Source organism: Taudactylus pleione, unplaced genomic scaffold (assembly GCF_031769625.1).
Source record: "Taudactylus pleione unplaced genomic scaffold, aTauple2 ptg000493l, whole genome shotgun sequence".
NCBI lineage: Eukaryota > Metazoa > Chordata > Amphibia > Anura > Myobatrachidae > Taudactylus > Taudactylus pleione.
This window is the reverse complement of record NW_028284895.1, coordinates 891,780-916,924: the sequence shown is the minus strand read 5'-3', so window position 1 is coordinate 916,924 and position 25,145 is coordinate 891,780. Positions and strand designations below refer to the sequence as shown.

Sequence of the window (25,145 nt, the reverse complement as noted above, 5' to 3'; positions counted from 1 at the left end):
ATATCTGATGTATTACATACACTGCACTATGTATGGCTGGTCCTACTGCCTTATATAACGTGTTACTGTGATCACTGGCCCTGTATATATAGGATGTATTACATACACTGCACTATGTATGGCTGGTACTACTGCCGCATATAACGTGTTACTGTGATCACTGGTCCTGTATATGTCTGATGTATTACATACACTGCAGTATGTTCGGCTGGTCCTTCTGCCGCATATAACGTGTTACTGTGATCACTGGTCCTGTATATGTCTGATGTATTACATACACTGCAGTATGTACGGCTGGTCCTACTGCCGCATATAACGTGTTACTGTGATCACTGGCCCTGTATATATCTGATGTATTACATACACTGCACTATGTACGGCTGGTCCTACTGCCGCATATAACGGGTTACTGTGATCACTGGCCCTGTATATGTCTGATGTATTACATACACTGCACTATGTATGGCTGGCCCTACTGCCGCATATAACGGGTTACTGTGATCACTGGTCCTGTATATGTCTGATGTATTACATACACTACACTATGTATGGCTGGTCCTACTGCCGCATATAACGGTTACTGTGATCACTGGCCCTGTATATGTCTGATGTATTACACACACTGCACTATGTATGACTGGTCCTACTGCCTCATATAACAGGTTACTGTGATCACTGGTCCTGTATATGTCTGATGTATTACATACACTGCACTATGTATGGCTGGTCCTACTGCCGCATATAACGTGTTACTGTGATCACTGGCCCTGTATATGTCTGATGTATTACATACACTGCACTATGTACGGCTGATCCTACTGCCGCATATATAACTGGTTACTGTGATCACTGGTCCTGTATATGTCTGATGTATTACATATACTGCACTATATACGGCTGGTCCTACTGCCGCATATAACAGGTTACTGTGATCACTGGTCCTGTAAATGTCTGATGTATTACATACACTACACTATATACGGCTGGTCCTACTGCCGCATATAACAGGTACTGTGATCACTGGTCCTGTATATGTCTGATGTATTACATACACTGCACTATGTATGGCTGGTCCTACTGCCGCATATAACAGGTTACTGTGATCACTGGCCCTGTATATGTCTGATGTATTACATACACTGCACTATGTACGGCTGGTCCTACTGCCGCATATAACAGGTAACTGTGATCACTGGTCCTGTATATGTCTGATGTATTACATACACTGCACTATGTACGGCTGGTCCTACTGCAGCATATAACAGGTTACTGTGATCACTGGTCCTGTATATGTCTGATGTATTACATACACTGCACTATGTATGGCTGGTCCTACTGCCGCATATAACAGGTTACTGTGATCACTGGTCCTGTATATGTCTGATGTATTACATACACTGCACTATGTATGGCTGGTCCTACTGCCACATATAACATGTTACTGTGATCACTGGCCCTGTATATGTCTGATGTATTACATACACTGCACTATGTATGGCTGGTCCTACTGCCGCATATAACAGGTTATTCTGATCACTGGTCCTGTATATGTCTGATGTATTACATACACTGCACTATGTATGGCTGGTCCTACTGCCGCATATAACGGGTTATTGTGATCGCTGGTCCTGTATATGTCTGATGTATTACATACACTGCACTATGTATGGCTGGTCCTACTGCCGCATATAACGGGTTATTGTGATCGCTGGTCCTGTATATGTCTGATGTATTACATACACTGCACTATGTATGGCTGGTCCTACTGCCACATATAACAGGTTACTGTGATCACTGGTCCTGTATATGTCTGATGTATTATACACACTGCACTATGTATGGCTGGTCCTACTCCCGCATATAACAGGTTACTGTGATCACTGGCCGTGTATATGTCTGATGTATTACATACACTGCACTATGTACGGCTGGTCCTACTCCCGCATATAACAGGTTACTGTGATCACTGGTCCTGTATATGTCTGATGTATTACATACACTGCACTATGTATGGCTGGTCCTACTGCCACATATAACAGGTTACTGCGATCACTGGTCCTGTATATGTCTGATGTATTACATACACTGCACTATGTATGGCTGGTCCTACTGCCGCATATAACAGGTTACTGTGATCACTGGTCCTGTATATGTCTGATGTATTACATACACTGCACTATGTATGGCTGGTCCTACTGCCACATATAACATGTTACTGTGATCACTGGTCCTGTATATGTCTGATGTATTACATACACTGCACTATGTATGGCTGGTCCTACTGCCACATATAACAGGGTACTGTGATCACTGATCTTGTATATGTCTGATGTATTACGTACACTGCACTATGTATGGCTGGTCCTACTGCCACATATAACAGGTTACTGTGATCACTGGCCCTGTATATATCTGATGTATTACATACACTGCACTATGTATGGCTGGTCCTCCTGCCTTATATAACGTGTTACTGTGATCACTGGCCCTGTATATATAGGATGTATTACATACACTGCACTATGTATGGCTGGTCCTACTGCCTCATATAACGTGTTACTGTGATCACTGGCCCTGTATATGTCTGATGTATTACATACACTGGACTATGTATGGCTGGTCCTACTGCCCCATATAACAGGTTACTGTGATCACTGGTCCTGTATATGTCTGATGTATTACATACACTGCACTATGTATGGCTGGTCCTACTGCCGCATATAACAGGTTACTGTGATCACTGGTCCTGTATATGTCTGATGTATTACATACACTGCACTATGTATGGCTGGTCCTACTGCCACATATAACAGGTTACTGTGATCACTGGTCCTGTATATGTCTGATGTATTACATACACTGCACTATGTATGGCTGGTCCTACTGCCGCATATAACAGGTTACTGTGATCACTGGTCCTGTATATGTCTGATGTATTACATACACTGCACTATGTATGGCTGGTCCTACTGCCACATATAACATGTTACTGTGATCACTGGTCCTGTATATGTCTGATGTATTACATACACTGCACTATGTATGGCTGGTCCTACTGCCACATATAACAGGGTACTGTGATCACTGATCTTGTATATGTCTGATGTATTACGTACACTGCACTATGTATGGCTGGTCCTACTGCCACATATAACAGGTTACTGTGATCACTGGCCCTGTATATATCTGATGTATTACGTACACTGCACTATGTATGGCTGGTCCTACTGCCTTATATAACGTGTTACTGTGATCACTGGCCCTGTATATATAGGATGTATTACATACACTGCACTATGTATGGCTGGTCCTACTGCCTCATATAACGTGTTACTGTGATCACTGGCCCTGTATATGTCTGATGTATTACATACACTGCACTATGTATGGCTGGTCCTACAGCCACATATAACAGGTTACTGTGATCACTGGTCCTGTATATGTCTGATGTATTACATACACTGCACTATGTATGGCTGGTCCTACTGCCGCATATAACAGGTTACTGTGATCACTGGTCCTGTATATGTCTGATGTATTACATACACTGCACTATGTATGGCTGGTCCTACTGCCACATATAACATGTTACTGTGATCACTGGCCCTGTATATGTCTGATGTATTACATACACTGCACTATGTGTGGCTCGTCCTACTGCCGCATATAACAGGTTATTGTGATCGCTGGTCCTGTATATGTCTGATGTATTACATACACTGCACTATGTATGGCTGGTCCTACTGCCACATATAACGGGTTACTGTGATCGCTGGTCCTGTATATGTCTGATGTATTACATACACTGCACTATGTATGGCTGGTCCTACTGCCACATATAACAGGTTACTGTGATCACTGGTCCTGTATATGTCTGATGTATTACATACACTGCACTATGTATGGCTGGTCCTACTGCCGCATATAACAGGTTACTGTGATCACTGGTCCTGTATATGTCTGATGTATTACATACACTGCACTATGTATGGCTGGTCCTACTGCCACATATAACATGTTACTGTGATCACTGGTCCTGTATATGTCTGATGTATTACATACACTGCACTATGTATGGCTGGTCCTACTGCCTTATATAACGTGTTACTGTGATCACTGGCCCTGTATATATAGGATGTATTACATACACTGCACTATGTATGGCTGGTCCTACTGCCTCATATAACGTGTTACTGTGATCACTGGCCCTGTATATGTCTGATGTATTACATACACTGCACTATGTATGGCTGGTCCTACTGCCTCATATAACGTGTTACTGTGATCACTGGCCCTGTATATGTCTGATGTATTACATACACTGCACTATGTATGGCTGGTCCTACAGCCACATATAACAGGTTACTGTGATCACTGGTCCTGTATATGTCTGATGTATTACATACACTGCACTATGTATGGCTGGTCCTACTGCCGCATATAACAGGTTACTGTGATCACTGGTCCTGTATATGTCTGATGTATTACATACACTGCACTATGTATGGCTGGTCCTACTGCCACATATAACATGTTACTGTGATCACTGGCCCTGTATATGTCTGATGTATTACATACACTGCACTATGTATGGCTGGTCCTACTGCCACATATAACAGGTTACTGTGATCACTGGTCCTGTATATGTCTGATGTATTATACACACTGCACTATGTATGGCTGGTCCTACTCCCGCATATAACAGGTTACTGTGATCACTGGCCGTGTATATGTCTGATGTATTACATACACTGCACTATGTACGGCTGGTCCTACTCCCGCATATAACAGGTTACTGTGATCACTGGTCCTGTATATGTCTGATGTATTACATACACTACACTATGTATGGCTGGTCCTACTGCCACATATAACAGGTTACTGTGATCACTGGTCCTGTATATGTCTGATGTATTACATACACTGCACTATGTATGGCTGGTCCTACTGCCGCATATAACAGGTTACTGTGATCACTGGTCCTGTATATGTCTGATGTATTACATACACTGCACTATGTATGGCTGGTCCTATTGCCACATATAACATGTTACTGTGATCACTGGTCCTGTATATGTCTGATGTATTACATACACTGCACTATGTATGGCTGGTCCTACTGCCACATATAACAGGGTACTGTGATCACTGATCTTGTATATGTCTGATGTATTACGTACACTGCACTATGTATGGCTGGTCCTACTGCCACATATAACAGGTTACTGTGATCACTGGCCCTGTATATATCTGATGTATTACATACACTGCACTATGTATGGCTGGTCCTACTGCCTTATATAACGTGTTACTGTGATCACTGGCCCTGTATATATAGGATGTATTACATACACTGCACTATGTATGGCTGGTCCTACTGCCTCATATAACGTGTTACTGTGATCACTGGCCCTGTATATGTCTGATGTATTACATACACTGCACTATGTATGGCTGGTCCTACTGCCCTATATAACAGGTTACTGTGATCACTGGTCCTGTATATGTCTGATGTATTACATACACTGCACTATGTATGGCTGGTCCTACTGCCGCATATAACAGGTTACTGTGATCACTGGTCCTGTATATGTCTGATGTATTACATACACTGCACTATGTATGGCTGGTCCCTACTGCCCTATATAACATGTTACTGTGATCACTGGTCCTGTATATGTCTGATGTATTACATACACTGCACTATGTATGGCTGGTCCTACTGCCTCATATAACAGGTTACTGTGATCACTGGTCCTGTATATGTCTGATATATTACATACACTGCACTATGTATGGCTGGTCCTCCTGCCTTATATAACGTGTTACTGTGATCACTGGCCCTGTATATATAGGATGTATTACATACACTGCACTATGTATGGCTGGTCCTACTGCCTCATATAACGTGTTACTGTGATCACTGGCCCTGTATATGTCTGATGTATTACATACACTGCACTATGTATGGCTGGTCCTACTGCCCCATATAACAGGTTACTGTGATCACTGGTCCTGTATATGTCTGATGTATTACATACACTGCACTATGTATGGCTGGTCCTACTGCCGCATATAACAGGTTACTGTGATCACTGGTCCTGTATATGTCTGATGTATTACATACACTGCACTATGTATGGCTGGTCCTACTGCCACATATAACAGGTTACTGTGATCACTGGTCCTGTATATGTCTGATGTATTACATACACTGCACTATGTATGGCTGGTCCTACTGCCGCATATAACAGGTTACTGTGATCACTGGTCCTGTATATGTCTGATGTATTACATACACTGCACTATGTATGGCTGGTCCTACTGCCACATATAACATGTTACTGTGATCACTGGTCCTGTATATGTCTGATGTATTACATACACTGCACTATGTATGGCTGGTCCTACTGCCACATATAACAGGGTACTGTGATCACTGATCTTGTATATGTCTGATGTATTACGTACACTGCACTATGTATGGCTGGTCCTACTGCCACATATAACAGGTTACTGTGATCACTGGCCCTGTATATATCTGATGTATTACATACACTGCACTATGTATGGCTGGTCCTACTGCCTTATATAACGTGTTACTGTGATCACTGGCCCTGTATATATAGGATGTATTACATACACTGCACTATGTATGGCTGGTCCTACTGCCTCATATAACGTGTTACTGTGATCACTGGCCCTGTATATGTCTGATGTATTACATACACTGCACTATGTATGGCTGGTCCTACAGCCACATATAACAGGTTACTGTGATCACTGGTCCTGTATATGTCTGATGTATTACATACACTGCACTATGTATGGCTGGTCCTACTGCCGCATATAACAGGTTACTGTGATCACTGGTCCTGTATATGTCTGATATATTACATACACTGCACTATGTATGGCTGGTCCTACTGCCACATATAACATGTTACTGTGATCACTGGCCCTGTATATGTCTGATGTATTACATACACTGCACTATGTATGGCTGGTCCTACTGCCACATATAACAGGTTACTGTGATCACTGGCCCTGTATATATCTGATGTATTACATACACTGCACTATGTATGGCTGGTCCTACTGCCTTATATAACGTGTTACTGTGATCACTGGCCCTGTATATATAGGATGTATTACATACACTGCACTATGTATGGCTGGTCCTACTGCCTCATATAACGTGTTACTGTGATCACTGGCCCTGTATATGTCTGATGTATTACATACACTGCACTATGTATGGCTAGTCCTACAGCCACATATAACAGGTTACTGTGATCACTGGTCCTGTATATGTCTGATGTATTACATACACTGCACTATGTATGGATGGTCCTACTGCCGCATATAACAGGTTATTCTGATCACAGGTCCTGTATATGTCTGATGTATTACATACACTGCACTATGTATGGCTCTTCCTACTGCCGCATATAACGGGTTATTGTGATCGCTGGTCCTGTATATGTCTGATGTATTACATACACTGCACTATGTGTGGCTGGTCCTACTGCCGCATATAACAGGTTATTGTGATCGCTGGTCCTGTATATGTCTGATGTATTACATACACTGCACTATGTATGGCTGGTCCTACTGCCACATATAACGGGTTACTGTGATCGCTGGTCCTGTATATGTTTGATGTATTACATACACTGCACTATGTATGGCTGGTCCTACTGCCACATATAACAGGTTACTGTGATCACTGGTCCTGTATATGTCTGATGTATTATACACACTGCACTATGTATGGCTGGTCCTACTCCCGCATATAACAGGTTACTGTGATCACTGGCCGTGTATATGTCTGATGTATTACATACACTGCACTATGTACGGCTGGTCCTACTCCCGCATATAACAGGTTACTGTGATCACTGGTCCTGTATATGTCTGATGTATTACATACACTGCACTATGTACGGCTGGTCCTACTGCCACATATAACAGGTTACTGTGATCACAGGTCCTGTATATGTCTGATGTATTACATACACTGCACTATGTATGGCTGGTCCTACTGCCGCATATAACAGGTTACTGTGATCACTGGTCCTGTATATGTCTGATGTATTACATACACTGCACTGTGTATGGCTGGTCCTACTGCCACATATAACATGTTACTGTGATCACTGGTCCTGTATATGTCTGATGTATTACATACACTGCACTATGTATGGCTGGTCCTACTGCCACATATAACGGGGTACTGTGATCACTGATCTTGTATATGTCTGATGTATTACGTACACTGCACTATGTATGGCTGGTCCTACTGCCACAAATAACAGGTTACTGTGATCACTGGCCCTGTATATATCTGATGTATTACATACACTGCACTATGTATGGCTGGTCCTACTGCCTTATATAACGTGTTACTGTGATCACTGGCCCTGTATATATAGGATGTATTACATACACTGCACTATGTATGGCTGGTCCTACTGCCTCATATAACGTGTTACTGTGATCACTGGCCCTGTATATGTCTGATGTATTACATACACTGCACTATGTATGGCTGGTCCTACTGCCCCATATAACAGGTTACTGTGATCACTGGTCCTGTATATGTCTGATGTATTACATACACTGCACTATGTATGGCTGGTCCTACTGCCGCATATAACAGGTTACTGTGATCACTGGTCCTGTATATGTCTGATGTATTACATACACTGCACTATGTATGGCTGGTCCTACTGCCACATATAGCAGGTTACTGTGATCACTGGTCCTGTATATGTCTGATGTATTACATACACTGCACTATGTATGGCTGGTCCTACTGCCGCATATAACAGGTTACTGTGATCACTGGTCCTGTATATGTCTGATGTATTACATACACTGCACTATGTATGGCTGGTCCTACTGCCACATATAACATGTTACTGTGATCACTGGTCCTGTATATGTCTGATGTATTACATACACTGCACTATGTATGGCTGGTCCTACTGCCACATATAACAGGGTACTGTGATCACTGATCTTGTATATGTCTGATGTATTACGTACACTGCACTATGTATGGCTGGTCCTACTGCCACATATAACAGGTTACTGTGATCACTGGCCCTGTATATATCTGATGTATTACATACACTGCACTATGTATGGCTGGTCCTACTGCCTTATATAATGTGTTACTGTGATCACTGGCCCTGTATATATAGGATGTATTACATACACTGCACTATGTATGGCTGGTACTACTGCCGCATATAACGTGTTACTGTGATCACTGGTCCTGTATATGTCTGATGTATTACATACACTGCAGTATGTTCGGCTGGTCCTACTGCCGCATATAACGTGTTACTGTGATCACTGGTCCTGTATATGTCTGATGTATTACATACACTGCAGTATGTACGGCTGGTCCTGCTGCCGCATATAACGTGTTACTGTGATCACTGGCCCTGTATATATCTGATGTATTACATACACTGCACTATGTACGGCTGGTCCTACTGCCGCATATAACGGGTTACTGTGATCACTGGCCCTGTATATGTCTGATGTATTACATACACTGCACTATGTATGGCTGGCCCTACTGCCGCATATAACGGGTTACTGTGATCACTGGTCCTGTATATGTCTGATGTATTACATACACTACACTATGTATGGCTGGTCCTACTGCCGCATATAACGGTTACTGTGATCACTGGCCCTGTATATGTCTGATGTATTACATACACTGCACTATGTATGACTGGTCCTACTGCCTCATATAACAGGTTACTGTGATCACTGGTCCTGTATATGTCTGATGTATTACATACACTGCACTATGTATGGCTGGTCCTACTGCCGCATATAACGTGTTACTGTGATCACTGGCCCTGTATATGTCTGATGTATTACATACACTGCACTATGTACGGCTGATCCTACTGCCGCATATATAACTGGTTACTGTGATCACTGGTCCTGTATATGTCTGATGTATTACATATACTGCACTATATACGGCTGGTCCTACTGCCGCATATAACAGGTTACTGTGATCACTGGTCCTGTAAATGTCTGATGTATTACATACACTACACTATATACGGCTGGTCCTACTGCCGCATATAACAGGTACTGTGATCACTGGTCCTGTATATGTCTGATGTATTACATACACTGCACTATGTATGGCTGGTCCTACTGCCGCATATAACAGGTTACTGTGATCACTGGCCCTGTATATGTCTGATGTATTACATACACTGCACTATGTACGGCTGGTCCTACTGCCGCATATAACAGGTAACTGTGATCACTGGTCCTGTATATGTCTGATGTATTACATACACTGCACTATGTACGGCTGGTCCTACTGCAGCATATAACAGGTTACTGTGATCACTGGTCCTGTATATGTCTGATGTATTACATACACTGCACTATGTATGGCTGGTCCTACTGCCGCATATAACAGGTTACTGTGATCACTGGTCCTGTATATGTCTGATGTATTACATACACTGCACTATGTATGGCTGGTCCTACTGCCACATATAACATGTTACTGTGATCACTGGCCCTGTATATGTCTGATGTATTACATACACTGCACTATGTATGGCTGGTCCTACTGCCGCATATAACAGGTTATTCTGATCACTGGTCCTGTATATGTCTGATGTATTACATACACTGCACTATGTATGGCTGGTCCTACTGCCGCATATAACGGGTTATTGTGATCGCTGGTCCTGTATATGTCTGATGTATTACATACACTGCACTATGTATGGCTGGTCCTACTGCCGCATATAACGGGTTATTGTGATCGCTGGTCCTGTATATGTCTGATGTATTACATACACTGCACTATGTATGGCTGGTCCTACTGCCACATATAACAGGTTACTGTGATCACTGGTCCTGTATATGTCTGATGTATTATACACACTGCACTATGTATGGCTGGTCCTACTCCCGCATATAACAGGTTACTGTGATCACTGGCCGTGTATATGTCTGATGTATTACATACACTGCACTATGTACGGCTGGTCCTACTCCCGCATATAACAGGTTACTGTGATCACTGGTCCTGTATATGTCTGATGTATTACATACACTGCACTATGTATGGCTGGTCCTACTGCCACATATAACAGGTTACTGTGATCACTGGTCCTGTATATGTCTGATGTATTACATACACTGCACTATGTATGGCTGGTCCTACTGCCGCATATAACAGGTTACTGTGATCACTGGTCCTGTATATGTCTGATGTATTACATACACTGCACTATGTATGGCTGGTCCTACTGCCACATATAACATGTTACTGTGATCACTGGTCCTGTATATGTCTGATGTATTACATACACTGCACTATGTATGGCTGGTCCTACTGCCACATATAACAGGGTACTGTGATCACTGATCTTGTATATGTCTGATGTATTACGTACACTGCACTATGTATGGCTGGTCCTACTGCCACATATAACAGGTTACTGTGATCACTGGCCCTGTATATATCTGATGTATTACATACACTGCACTATGTATGGCTGGTCCTCCTGCCTTATATAACGTGTTACTGTGATCACTGGCCCTGTATATATAGGATGTATTACATACACTGCACTATGTATGGCTGGTCCTACTGCCTCATATAACGTGTTACTGTGATCACTGGCCCTGTATATGTCTGATGTATTACATACACTGGACTATGTATGGCTGGTCCTACTGCCCCATATAACAGGTTACTGTGATCACTGGTCCTGTATATGTCTGATGTATTACATACACTGCACTATGTATGGCTGGTCCTACTGCCGCATATAACAGGTTACTGTGATCACTGGTCCTGTATATGTCTGATGTATTACATACACTGCACTATGTATGGCTGGTCCTACTGCCACATATAACAGGTTACTGTGATCACTGGTCCTGTATATGTCTGATGTATTACATACACTGCACTATGTATGGCTGGTCCTACTGCCGCATATAACAGGTTACTGTGATCACTGGTCCTGTATATGTCTGATGTATTACATACACTGCACTATGTATGGCTGGTCCTACTGCCACATATAACATGTTACTGTGATCACTGGTCCTGTATATGTCTGATGTATTACATACACTGCACTATGTATGGCTGGTCCTACTGCCACATATAACAGGGTACTGTGATCACTGATCTTGTATATGTCTGATGTATTACGTACACTGCACTATGTATGGCTGGTCCTACTGCCACATATAACAGGTTACTGTGATCACTGGCCCTGTATATATCTGATGTATTACGTACACTGCACTATGTATGGCTGGTCCTACTGCCTTATATAACGTGTTACTGTGATCACTGGCCCTGTATATATAGGATGTATTACATACACTGCACTATGTATGGCTGGTCCTACTGCCTCATATAACGTGTTACTGTGATCACTGGCCCTGTATATGTCTGATGTATTACATACACTGCACTATGTATGGCTGGTCCTACAGCCACATATAACAGGTTACTGTGATCACTGGTCCTGTATATGTCTGATGTATTACATACACTGCACTATGTATGGCTGGTCCTACTGCCGCATATAACAGGTTACTGTGATCACTGGTCCTGTATATGTCTGATGTATTACATACACTGCACTATGTATGGCTGGTCCTACTGCCACATATAACATGTTACTGTGATCACTGGCCCTGTATATGTCTGATGTATTACATACACTGCACTATGTGTGGCTGGTCCTACTGCCGCATATAACAGGTTATTGTGATCGCTGGTCCTGTATATGTCTGATGTATTACATACACTGCACTATGTATGGCTGGTCCTACTGCCACATATAACGGGTTACTGTGATCGCTGGTCCTGTATATGTCTGATGTATTACATACACTGCACTATGTATGGCTGGTCCTACTGCCACATATAACAGGTTACTGTGATCACTGGTCCTGTATATGTCTGATGTATTATACACACTGCACTATGTATGGCTGGTCCTACTCCCGCATATAACAGGTTACTGTGATCACTGGCCGTGTATATGTCTGATGTATTACATACACTGCACTATGTACGGCTGGTCCTACTCCCGCATATAACAGGTTACTGTGATCACTGGTCCTGTATATGTCTGATGTATTACATACACTGCACTATGTATGGCTGGTCCTACTGCCACATATAACAGGTTACTGTGATCACTGGTCCTGTATATGTCTGATGTATTACATACACTGCACTATGTATGGCTGGTCCTACTGCCGCATATAACAGGTTACTGTGATCACTGGTCCTGTATATGTCTGATGTATTACATACACTGCACTATGTATGGCTGGTCCTATTGCCACATATAACATGTTACTGTGATCACTGGTCCTGTATATGTCTGATGTATTACATACACTGCACTATGTATGGCTGGTCCTACTGCCACATATAACAGGGTACTGTGATCACTGATCTTGTATATGTCTGATGTATTACGTACACTGCACTATGTATGGCTGGTCCTACTGCCACATATAACAGGTTACTGTGATCACTGGCCCTGTATATATCTGATGTATTACATACACTGCACTATGTATGGCTGGTCCTACTGCCTTATATAACGTGTTACTGTGATCACTGGCCCTGTATATATAGGATGTATTACATACACTGCACTATGTATGGCTGGTCCTACTGCCTCATATAACGTGTTACTGTGATCACTGGCCCTGTATATGTCTGATGTATTACATACACTGCACTATGTATGGCTGGTCCTACTGCCCTATATAACAGGTTACTGTGATCACTGGTCCTGTATATGTCTGATGTATTACATACTCTGCACTATGTATGGCTGGTCCTACTGCCGCATATAACAGGTTACTGTGATCACTGGTCCTGTATATGTCTGATGTATTACATACACTGCACTATGTATGGCTGGTCCTACTGCCGCATATAACAGGTTACTGTGATCACTGGTCCTGTATATGTCTGATGTATTACATACACTGCACTATGTATGGCTGGTCCCTACTGCCCTATATAACATGTTACTGTGATCACTGGTCCTGTATATGTCTGATGTATTACATACACTGCACTATGTATGGCTGGTCCTACTGCCTCATATAACAGGTTACTGTGATCACTGGTCCTGTATATGTCTGATATATTACATACACTGCACTATGTATGGCTGGTCCTACTGCTGCATATAACGGGTTACTGTGATCACTGGTCCTGTATATGTCTGATGTATTATACACTGCACTATGTATGGCTGGTCCTACTGCCTCATATAACAGGTTACTGTGATCACTTTTCCTGTATATGTCTGATGTATTACATACACTGCACTATGTATGGCTGGTCCTACTGCCTCATATAACAGGTTACTGTGATCACTGGCCCTGTATATGTCTGATGTATTACATACACTGCACTATGTATGGCTGGTCCTACTGCCTCATATAACAGGTTACTGTGATCACTGGCCCTGTATATGTCTGATGTATTACATACACTGCACTATGTATGGCTGGTCCTACTGCCTCATATAACAGGTTACTGTGATCACTGGTCCTGTATATGTCTGATGTTTTACATACGCTGCACTATGTATGGCTGGTCCTACTGCCACATATAACAGGTTACTGTGATCACTGGTCCTGTATATGTCTGATATATTACATACACTGCACTATGTATGGCTGGTCCTACTGCTGCATATAACGGGTTACTGTGATCACTGGTCCTGTATATGTCTGATGTATTACATACACTGCACTATGTATGGCTGGTCCTACTGCCACATATAACAGGTTACTGTGATCACTGGTCCTGTATATGTCTGATGTATTACATACACTGCACTATGTATGGCTGGTCCTACTGCCTCATATAACAGGTTACTGTGATCACTGGTCCTGTATATGTCTGATATATTACATACACTGCACTATGTATGGCTGGTCCTACTGCTGCATATAACGGGTTACTGTGATCACTGGTCCTGTATATGTCTGATGTATTATACACTGCACTATGTATGGCTGGTCCTACTGCCGCATATAACAGGTTACTGTGATCACTGGTCCTGTATATGTCTGATGTATTACATACACTGCACTATGTATGGCTGGTCCTACTGCCTCATATAACAGGTTACTGTGATCACTGGTCCTGTATATGTCTGATGTTTTACATACGCTGCACTATGTATGGCTGGTCCTACTGCCACATATAACAGGTTACTGTGATCACTGGTCCTGTATATGTCTGATATATTACATACACTGCACTATGTATGGCTGGTCCTACTGCTGCATATAACGGGTTACTGTGATCACTGGTCCTGTATATGTCTGATGTATTACATACACTGCACTATGTATGGCTGGTCCTACTGCCACATATAACAGGTTACTGTGATCACTGGTCCTGTATATGTCTGATGTATTACATACACTGCACTATGTATGGCTGGTCCTACTGCCTCATATAACAGGTTACTGTGATCACTGGTCCTGTATATGTCTGATATATTACATACACTGCACTATGTATGGCTGGTCCTACTGCTGCATATAACGGGTTACTGTGATCACTGGTCCTGTATATGTCTGATGTATTATACACTGCACTATGTATGGCTGGTCCTACTGCCGCATATAACAGGTTACTGTGATCACTGGTCCTGTATATGTCTGATGTATTACATACACTGCACTATGTATGGCTGGTCCTACTGCCGCATATAACGGGTTACTGTGATCACTGGTCCTGTATATGTCTAATGTATTACATACACCGCAGTCTTTATAAGGCAGACTATAGGTTGTTACGTGCTAGTTATGCCCTCCTCATGGGCTGGCCGCACTAGTTTCCAGATCAAGCATTTGGAAACTCCCTCTAGAACTCCTGCGTTTGCCCCTGACGCTCTACCTGCAGGAGGCGCTAATATCATCCTATATATCTATATTACTCTCACTGATGTCCATTTTCTTACAGGAATTTGTCCAGCCGGGAGTTACTCTGAGAATGGGGCCTGCACCCCTTGTGCGGTGGGATCATATCAGGAGAAGGCTGGCAGCAGTACTTGCCAGAGATGCCGAGTGGGCACTACCACAGCCTACGCTGGAGCTTACACCCAGAGCCAGTGTGAGTGTGACGGGTAACTCACCCAGAGGACTATGGATTGTGTATTAGAAATGACTGCCTTGTCCGCTACACAATGTGTATACACACGGGGTACAGGAGTGTTGCCTCACTCACTACAGGTTATCCCAAACTTAAAAGCGGAACTCTCAATTGTTGTCTTACTTCAACGTTCTTTGTCAGATGTGCAAATAATACAGAACATCAGCTTTTTGTTCTCCTTTTTAATTCCTTATAGTGTATGTTATGGCGACATAAATGTATGTATTTATTTTATGTACCAGCTGTGGTTAGTTGATGCACGTTGCTGAGTGCTGGCTGATTTCCATGAAAGTTGCTACCAAATTCTAATTCATGTACTGCAAAGGTGGGTACATGTGGGCATGCCTGGCCTCTCGTTACGCACACAGGCGCCCATTTGTGTGCAATTCAGTATGTATTGTTTTTGCAAACTGACACTGGAAAGTCGGCGTCTACTTTTGCCAGATTACGCAGCCGGTGGTGGGAGGTGCGTTTTTAAGCCTTCTGTAAACAATTAAAATTACTGAATAGATGGACCTTGGGGGCAAGAATATTTATTGCAGCGGGCTATATTTTTGCTTTATTTGCCTGGTCACGAATTATACTTTTATGAAGTTGACTTGAGCAGAGATTTTCTGATACTATACAATCGGTCTTCGCTCTCAGACTACAATATGCGGTTCTGACACCTGATTGTACTGGAGTCGCTGACAAGCCAGTAAGGTACCATGCAGTATACACCACTATTGCCCCAACTTGTGTCACTAGAATAGATTTCTACTGCCAGAGCAGAAAGCTGCCACCTTTCCATGTTGTTAGTCCCAGGTGACCTTAGTACAGCTGATTGAGCTGACCCATAGAGCCAACTCCCACCCAAGGGCGATATGTGATCAGGTGTGGGGCTCCCTTAAGGATTGCAAATATAAAGGTTCAAAATACATTTTTAAGAGTTTCCAAGTACAGTATCTGCTGCTGTCCAGTGCCCCTCACGCTTATCACTCCATTAAACAGATTTTGCAGGAAATCCCCCGAAAGCGTCTGCAAAATGTAAGTATCCCCAGGATGTAAGATGGGGATTCCACAGCAGATTTTGGGAGCATTCTGTTTTGTAGTTTCTAATCGCAATAGCTGTCTATGGAGGCCGCTATATTGTTAATGTGTACCAAGCTCCAGAACGGTTTCCATTCCATAGCTTGGACCCGGTCTAACGTCATCTTTAGATAGCGTCAGCTATTGTAGCCTATAGGCTACATCAGGGGTGTAACTAGGTATTTGAAGGCCCCATAGCAAAATATTGTAATGGCCCATATGCACCACCCAATGGTGAAAACTGTATGTAACACGTGTAAGTTTGACAAGGGAGATGGGTTCCCCACAGCCTTCCATAGGAATACCTCAACAGTAATGGCTCATGGCCATGCGCTGTCTAGTGCCAGCCTTGCCCAGTAGACCGTCGGGGGCCCCGCAGCACAAAGTAATGTGATGATTCAGCAAGTGTCATGCTGTATCCCCGTTTCCATGTTATACTACCATGTCTGTTTACACCTGTATTATTGCTGCTACTTATGTAGCTCCTGTGTTCTCGTACCAGGCGTCACAAGCTGCCAGAGGAATGAACGTGGGCTCATCTGTGATGACAAGGGGCAATACCTCCTGTCCCAGAGGGACCAGGCAACTAACAAGTATTTCTGTGCTGCCAGCTCCGGCGAGAAGTTACAGTGGACCGAAAGTGACCTGGAGCTCACAAATGATCAGTGCTCATGTGAGTGTATGTTTATATTAATGTCTATAATATATGCCGAGTTACCTAGTCTGAGGGGCTTACGTCATAGGCTGCCAGCTGCAGCCGTTGCGGGAATTCCTCAAGTCTTCCTTTATTTATAAAGCGGCAATCATTTTTAAAGGCAAAACCAGCTTGGTTTTGCCTTTAAAATGATTGCCGCTTTAAAACTACGGGAAGAAATTAAGAGGCATTATGACCACAACAAAAGACTTCAAAGGAATAAATGACGTCTCTCCCGTGCACAACAAGCAGGTGCCGCTGTGTGCGCAAATAGCCATCACCAACCAATAGACACAATTGAGAGAAAAAAAAAAACATGCGCTTCCTTGTGAGGTGATACATATTTAAAAGTCTTATATAGTCCACAAATGTTTTCGGTCAATCTTCATGTGAATTCTTATAAACCTCAAAAAAAAGGAGAGAACCCAAAAATACAGTACACACATGTATAGAAATTCTTATTCATACTTGCCGACAAACAGCTCCAGCCTTCCGGGAGGGAGCTGATTGTCGGCTAACAGCGGGGGGCGGAGCCGGCCAGTGATGTCTCATTGAGGCGGAGCTGGGGGCGGGGCCGCACGATTGCGTCATCGTGACCCCACCTTCTCTTCACATTGCCGTTATGTTCTGCATTGTGAAGCAGGGGGTAGGGACCACAATGACGCGATTTAGCGTGAATCGCGTCACCGGCCCCCCGCTGCGGGGGTTTCTATTTTATTCTGGGGGGAGGTCGGGAGGGTCGCAGGCTTCCGGGAGGCTTGCCAAACATTCAACCTACTCACAAAGATGCGTCTTGTATGTAGGTACGTAGTGGCAAAATGGAGTCAGGATCCTTTCACTGGAGTTCACCCGTCATCAGGATAACCGTGGATTGGAAAAGCAAAAACTCCCCCGATTTATTAAGAAAAATATATAAAATAGATAAATGATATTACCACCAATGTGGTGAAGGAGCAGCATACCTGTTATAGGAGATTAGATGGGTAGTAAAGCACTGCCCTTTTAAATATCATGCATAAACACACAGAAGTGTCAGGTTCTCATAAATAAACCCCTGGGACTTTTTATCTCCTATATCTGGTACGCTGCTCCCTGGCCATATTGGTGGTAATACCTCCCGTGCCCGAGAAATGGTTTGCGAAATCCATGTAAGTGTTCTGAGGGGAAATGGGTGTAATTATAGCACAAAGGCCCACGTTAGGCATATACTGTACTTATAGGCCGGGATGTACTAACGGAAAAATGCGGTAAAAACCCCGTTTTCGTTGTTTTCACCGCATTTCCATATGTACTAAGCCCTGGCCGACCTTTTTTCGGTGTGGAGGGTAGCGCCAGAAAAACCTGGCATTACCCTATTGAAGCCTATGGGCTTTTTACCGCACCCCGCACCCGATGCTTCGCCGTCGCCCAGCGCTGGCCCCCACTCACCTGCTCTCCGTGGTTGCCATCCCGTGCTCCTGCTGAGTCCTCTGCCTCCTCCTCCTCCTAATCTTCTTCCGGGTGCAGGGAGGAGGAGGAGGAGCCCGGGGCTTCCTGCACATGTGACCAGCAGGAAGCTCCCAGGGTTCGGAGGGGGCGGGGTCCCACGGAGATCCCGTCACCCGGCGTCGGCTGCTTCGCAAAGGGCAGCTTTTATCGCAAGAGCTGTCCTTTGCGACACTAATCGCATCTGTTAGTACATATGCGATTTGTAAGGTTACGGAGACTGGCGGAATGGTCACCGCAACCTTCGTACATCCCGGCCAAGTATATTGCTACATAGGGGGAGATGTACTAAGCTCTGAAAAGTTATAAACTGGAGAGTGATAACTGACCAGCCAATCAGCTCCTAACTGTCATGTTACAGGCTGTGTTTGAAAAATGATAGTTGGGATCTGACTGGCTGGTGGTTTATCACTCTATAGTTTATTACTTTTCAGTGCTTAGTACATCGTGTCTTACTGGGAAATCTGCGATTGGTGCTTTAGGTATTTTTGGATGTGCCACATCTGCGTAATCTCCTGTATGTGTTTCCTGTTGATCAGTGAATGTACAAGGGGTTGAGAATTACAATTTCCTTCTTAAAGACTTTGATTTACATCACTTTGCTGCATCAGCTCTGTCAGCACCGCAGTGTACAAGTCATTCCCCTGAGAAGGGTTATTGCGATCAGATTAAACTGCATTTAATGAGAATATAATGTGCAGTGACTGTGAGTAACACTGTAGTTACTGGGTGTACGTAGCACTGAGATTCCGAGAAATCAAATATGCAAATATACAGATTTCAAGATACAAAATACCAGAAGACATCACAGATAGTTGGTAGTTTACTCTACCGAGTATCTACATTTGCATGCCATGCCCCTGAAAAGGGGGTGTGGTGTGCAAAAATGGGGGCGTGACCTCGCAGCAAGGGACATACGGTCTATCCTGCCGAAATCACACATTGGACCCACAGTAAAACAGGGAAGAAAACAAAACATTGTCACTCACATAAAAATAAATCATACATTCAATTTCCCCAGCCCCCCACAGAATACTGACCTGTCTGAGAGAAGCTCCAAGTCCCTCCCTGCCCTCAGTCGTGGGCTACACCAGCAATCCAGCAGCAGCCACAGTGCAAGCCTGCCAGTCTTGATCGGTCCATTCCAGGGTGCAGTACTGCCCACCCTTTTGCGTTTGGTGCCTTTGGGCCCCCCCTGCCCTGCCCCTGTGCCCCCCCTGCCCTGCCCCTGTGCCCCCCCTTAACCTGGCTCTGGCACCAGCGCAATGGAGGCTGTTACATGTGACAGACTCAGCCAATAAGAATCAACCTGATTCTCATTGCCAATTGCTTTGTCACAGTGACAGCCGACGGAGACAGCCGCTACTTCATCTAGCTGTGGCTTCAGTTCGGCACAGCAGCCAATAAGAATTACACTGATTCTTATTGGACAGCTAACTGCTGCTGGACAGGTCAACACGATCGACTGGTCGAATGTGTCTGCGGTCGACCAATCGATCGCAATCGACGCTTTGTCCATCTCTGTCCTAAATGGTTCTGGTGCCGGTCAGAAATCTCTGGTAGAACTTGAATGTACAAAGTCTTTTTTAATGCCAATTCCTGTGTTTCTAGATTCAAATCTCACTTACAAAAATATAAAACATTCTATTAATATGTTGCTACATGTTTCCGCGTTTGTGGAGTCTTGGTATAGCAGCTCTCTTATCTCCGCCGGTAGAGTACGGTCATCTCTGTAAATTTGTTATCGCTAGGCTTATTGTGGATATACTATTTTAAGAAAAAGAACCTTCAAATCTTATCTCAGAAAAGCTGTGAACACCATAAACCACATTGTATATCTTTAATTGAGGCAGGAATTAATTGATTCCTCATAATAATATACATTTTCAGGGATCCACAGCAATCTTTGGGGTAAAAAAATATATATATATTATATATATTTTGGAGCACATTCTTGCCCTGATTCAGACCCGCTCGCTGAGATTGTGGGCGTTTTTTTTTTTTTTGTTCTCCAGCCACCCACAAAGCTGTGGGAGACCACCCACAGCTTGTGCGAGCGGCCAGGAGACCATCGTGATAATCACGACCTTTTCCCTTGCGAAGAGACCCTACGGTAGGGTCTAGGCTGCCGCAAGGCCGAGTGGACTTCCTGCTCTAATAGAGCAGAAAGTCCACTACTGACATCACTAGTGATGTCAGTAGGGCCGCCCACAAATGCCAGGCGTTCCTAAGTCACCCCCCCTACCCGCCCACAAAACGGGGCGAGATGTCACTCACCATTGACAGCTGTCCCATCTTGTTGCGAGCCCCGTAGCAACTGAACTTCAGTCGCTCAGTGGGGCTCGCGCACACTGGACGAGGCGCATGCACAGTGCTTACCCCCCTTAAGTCTAAAGGCCCAGTAAAAATTTGCACCAAATGCGCAGATAACTAAGCTCCACACAGTAGCGTCACAAGGGGTCTGTGGGCCGCACCCGGGCGTCACCCGCCGAGGGGTGACACCAAGGTGCAGACTCCCCCTCAGTGACATGAGTTGGGTGTTGCACTGCATAATTAAGTGCAGCACTCTGCTCCTGACACTGTGAGGGGGCCGACTGGCCGGCACTGCACAGTCTGCACCTCCGGCACCCCCCCCTGCCTCCCAGTAATAATAAGTAGCACGGTGTGACAGGAGTTGGACCAAGGGGGTTCGGCCGCAATGCCATGCCCCCTTCCCATGTGGCCACGCCCCTGCAAAGTTTCGTCAGAGAACAGCATCCCTCCCCGCATCGGGTAACATCGCGGGGAGGGACACCACTGGCTCCACATCCCTGCTTTGAGACAATTTTTAATTTAGTAACATTTCTTTTTGTTATTTGTTTCATATAAAGCAGAGTCTGTTTAGATGTCCTATGCGAGGGGGTAATTAGGTTTGTAAGGGCCCCTATGTACCACCCGATGGTGTAAAATGTATATAACACATGTAACTCTGACAAAGAAGATTGGGCCCCATAGCAGCTGCACCCCTGGCACCTATGGTAGTTACGCCTGTGGTCCTGTGTACAAGACCAACACTACTCTGGTATACAGAGGATCCTGGTGGCTAGTATACAAAACAAATCACAGTCTGTTGGCAAGTGTTAAAGGCGGAACGCATTGTTATGGCTGGTGTAAAATGCTTTCCAAAAACTTCCAAAAAAGAGACGAAGTTCCCCGTCTTTCCCGAGCTGGACGTAACAGTTTTATGCCAGGGGAAAACAAGAACATACAGTATGCGCTTTATTATTGCCAGGACATGTGAACTGACAGTATTAGCAGGAAATGCTGAAGTCATATTAATATAATACCGTAATGCAGGGTTGGACTGGCCCACAGGGGTACAGGGGAAATCCCCGGTGGGCCCCACTGCCTGTGGGCCCAGCCTCCTCTTCTAGGTGTCAGGTTCCAGACCTCAAATTATAGATTGTTATCTAGACGGTCAATTACCTGGAAGAGCAGAACCACTGATCAACATGGGGGCTTGGTTTCCTTCTATAGAAACTACTGTACATCAAGATTTGATTAATGGATAGTCAAGTGTCTTTGGTGGCTGGCCACACCCCTTAAGCATGGGCCCCTACCACTGAATTTTCCCGGTGGGCCCTTCATGCCCCAGTCCGACACTGCCGTAATGAAGTGTGTAGAGTGTAGACGGTAGACAGACCTATAGCAAAACAAAATAATAGTACAAATTAAATTCAGTGAAATACACACATGCCTTGTCTTCCCCATCAAAAATCAAATAGGAATATTCTTAACCACTGTGGTCCAAATAAAAATATTAATTACATAATGGGAATAGATTACCGCAATGTCATGTAATATAGCAGCCAGACAAATGATCAGAGGGAGGGGTCCAGACACAATAAGTCAATAAGGAGCGTCTGACAATTGTCATCATCATTCGAAGTCGAGAACTCTCAAGAGAACTACTTCTGGCAGTGGCTTATAGGTTTGTCCACAACGGACTCTTCTCTTCTGCTTCTCTGTACGCAAAGAGTCCCAAATGCAAGATGTAACGGAATCTGTCTATGGATGGAGGCGTACGGCTTTTTCATGGGCAATACTTACTCTCATCTTACAAAGTATTTACCTATGAGTTTCCGTGTGTGCTTGCACTGTACACTATTATTAGTTAAATTACCCAAATGTTTAAAGTGTTCCCCAGCAGAAATACCATCATATCTAGAGTATCTTCAGTGACCATTATAGGTGACAGATGAATCCGTTTCGGAGATGACAATCAATGGTCACTGCGCTATTGTTCATGTTGGACCCTCAGAATAACCCTGTTCAGTATGCTTGCCTCCCTGACAGGAATACAGTATATCTATCTTCTATCCTAGTGCTACAAAAGTTTGAGTTGGTTGCAGAGGACAAGCTGATGGTGATTACTGAAGAGTCCGGAGCTGAGCAGTCCAGGCGAGATAAGAGGGAGAAGAGGCACCTGTTGGACTGTATTGTCGGCAAGTTATAGCTCTTATTGAACAGCCTGATATATCTGTCATTTTATGTCACAGTTGTTCATATTCTACACATAAAAGGAGTTTGGGTTTTGCCTGTTAGGTACAGTGCAGCGCTGGTCACTTGTCACACTGGTACTCGGGTTCTTGCCGGACTGTCTGGCTCTCTCCCTATTTCTTCTCCATAAAAATCAGGAGTGCAGGACGCAAGTTCACTTTTATATAAGTCCAAGTTCTGTTTTCTTTTCTGGTGCTGTTGCCTATTCAGGATATTTCTTTGTAGACCTTTGTGTTGTCCCTGACTTGTTACTGACCGTGACTTCTGCCTGTTTTATTTGGAAATTGCCAGTTTGTGTCTCTACTGCTCTGTCTGATGTCTTTTGCCCCTTGCGCTGATCTCTAGCTGTAGCCATGCTGGTCACGGGCTGTTGGTTTTTGCACAAAACCTGGGGGCAGCTGAGTAACAGAGGACACATGAGGTTCTGTGTAGAGGGTGATGCAAAATGTAAATAGTACAGCTATCCTGCTCTAGTACCCAACCTTCTGGTGTCACTAGTAACTATCCATAAAACTGTAAAGTCCAAACCGAACCATCCAGACTGGTTTTCTAGGGACTGTCAGAACTCTTCCAAATTTAAATTAAACTTCTATTAGTATTTGAAATTAAGACCATAATCCATGTGGTCAGAAATACGGGTTCTAATTATTAGCACTCTCCTGTGGGGAGACCCTCATACTTGGGACTGTGTTTTCAAACTTAGTCGTCATCTGTGTCATCAAGTGGGAGGGGCAAGGCCTATGATGATATTAATTTCATTACAGGTCTGCCCAATCAGTGTTCACTAAAGAGGGAGGGGCTAAAAGATTTGCATGATTGTAGCATATCCCCGCCCAGTAAGTTTTCTTTTTGGGAAGCCTGCTACCCTAATTTTAGAGTCTACTTACACATTCCAGAGAGAAAGCAACTACAGTATATCTAATGAGGAGATATATGCCCTTAACAGCCAATCATATTCAAGCTACCATTTATCTCAAACATTCTACAAAATGATAGCCACAGTATGATTGGTTGCTATAGGCAACACCTCTACTTGGCCTCTGTAGAAGATTTAATACATCTTCCCTTAAGCAGTGCTGGATTAACAACTGGGCAGCCAGGGCGGCCCACACATACAGTAGCTACATC

At 43.9% G+C, this 25,145-nt stretch overlaps 1 protein-coding gene across 1 annotated transcript in view; it reads left to right on the top strand.

Moving 5' to 3' along the window:
* The window catches only part of TG (thyroglobulin), a 326,211-nt gene that overhangs the window by 139,227 nt on the left and 161,839 nt on the right, over positions 1-25,145 (top strand). The window contains 3 exon segments of the mRNA XM_088449710.1: positions 16,043-16,192; positions 17,802-17,972; positions 23,843-23,962. Coding sequence (XP_088305836.1) covers positions 16,043-16,192; positions 17,802-17,972; positions 23,843-23,962 — 441 coding nt within the window.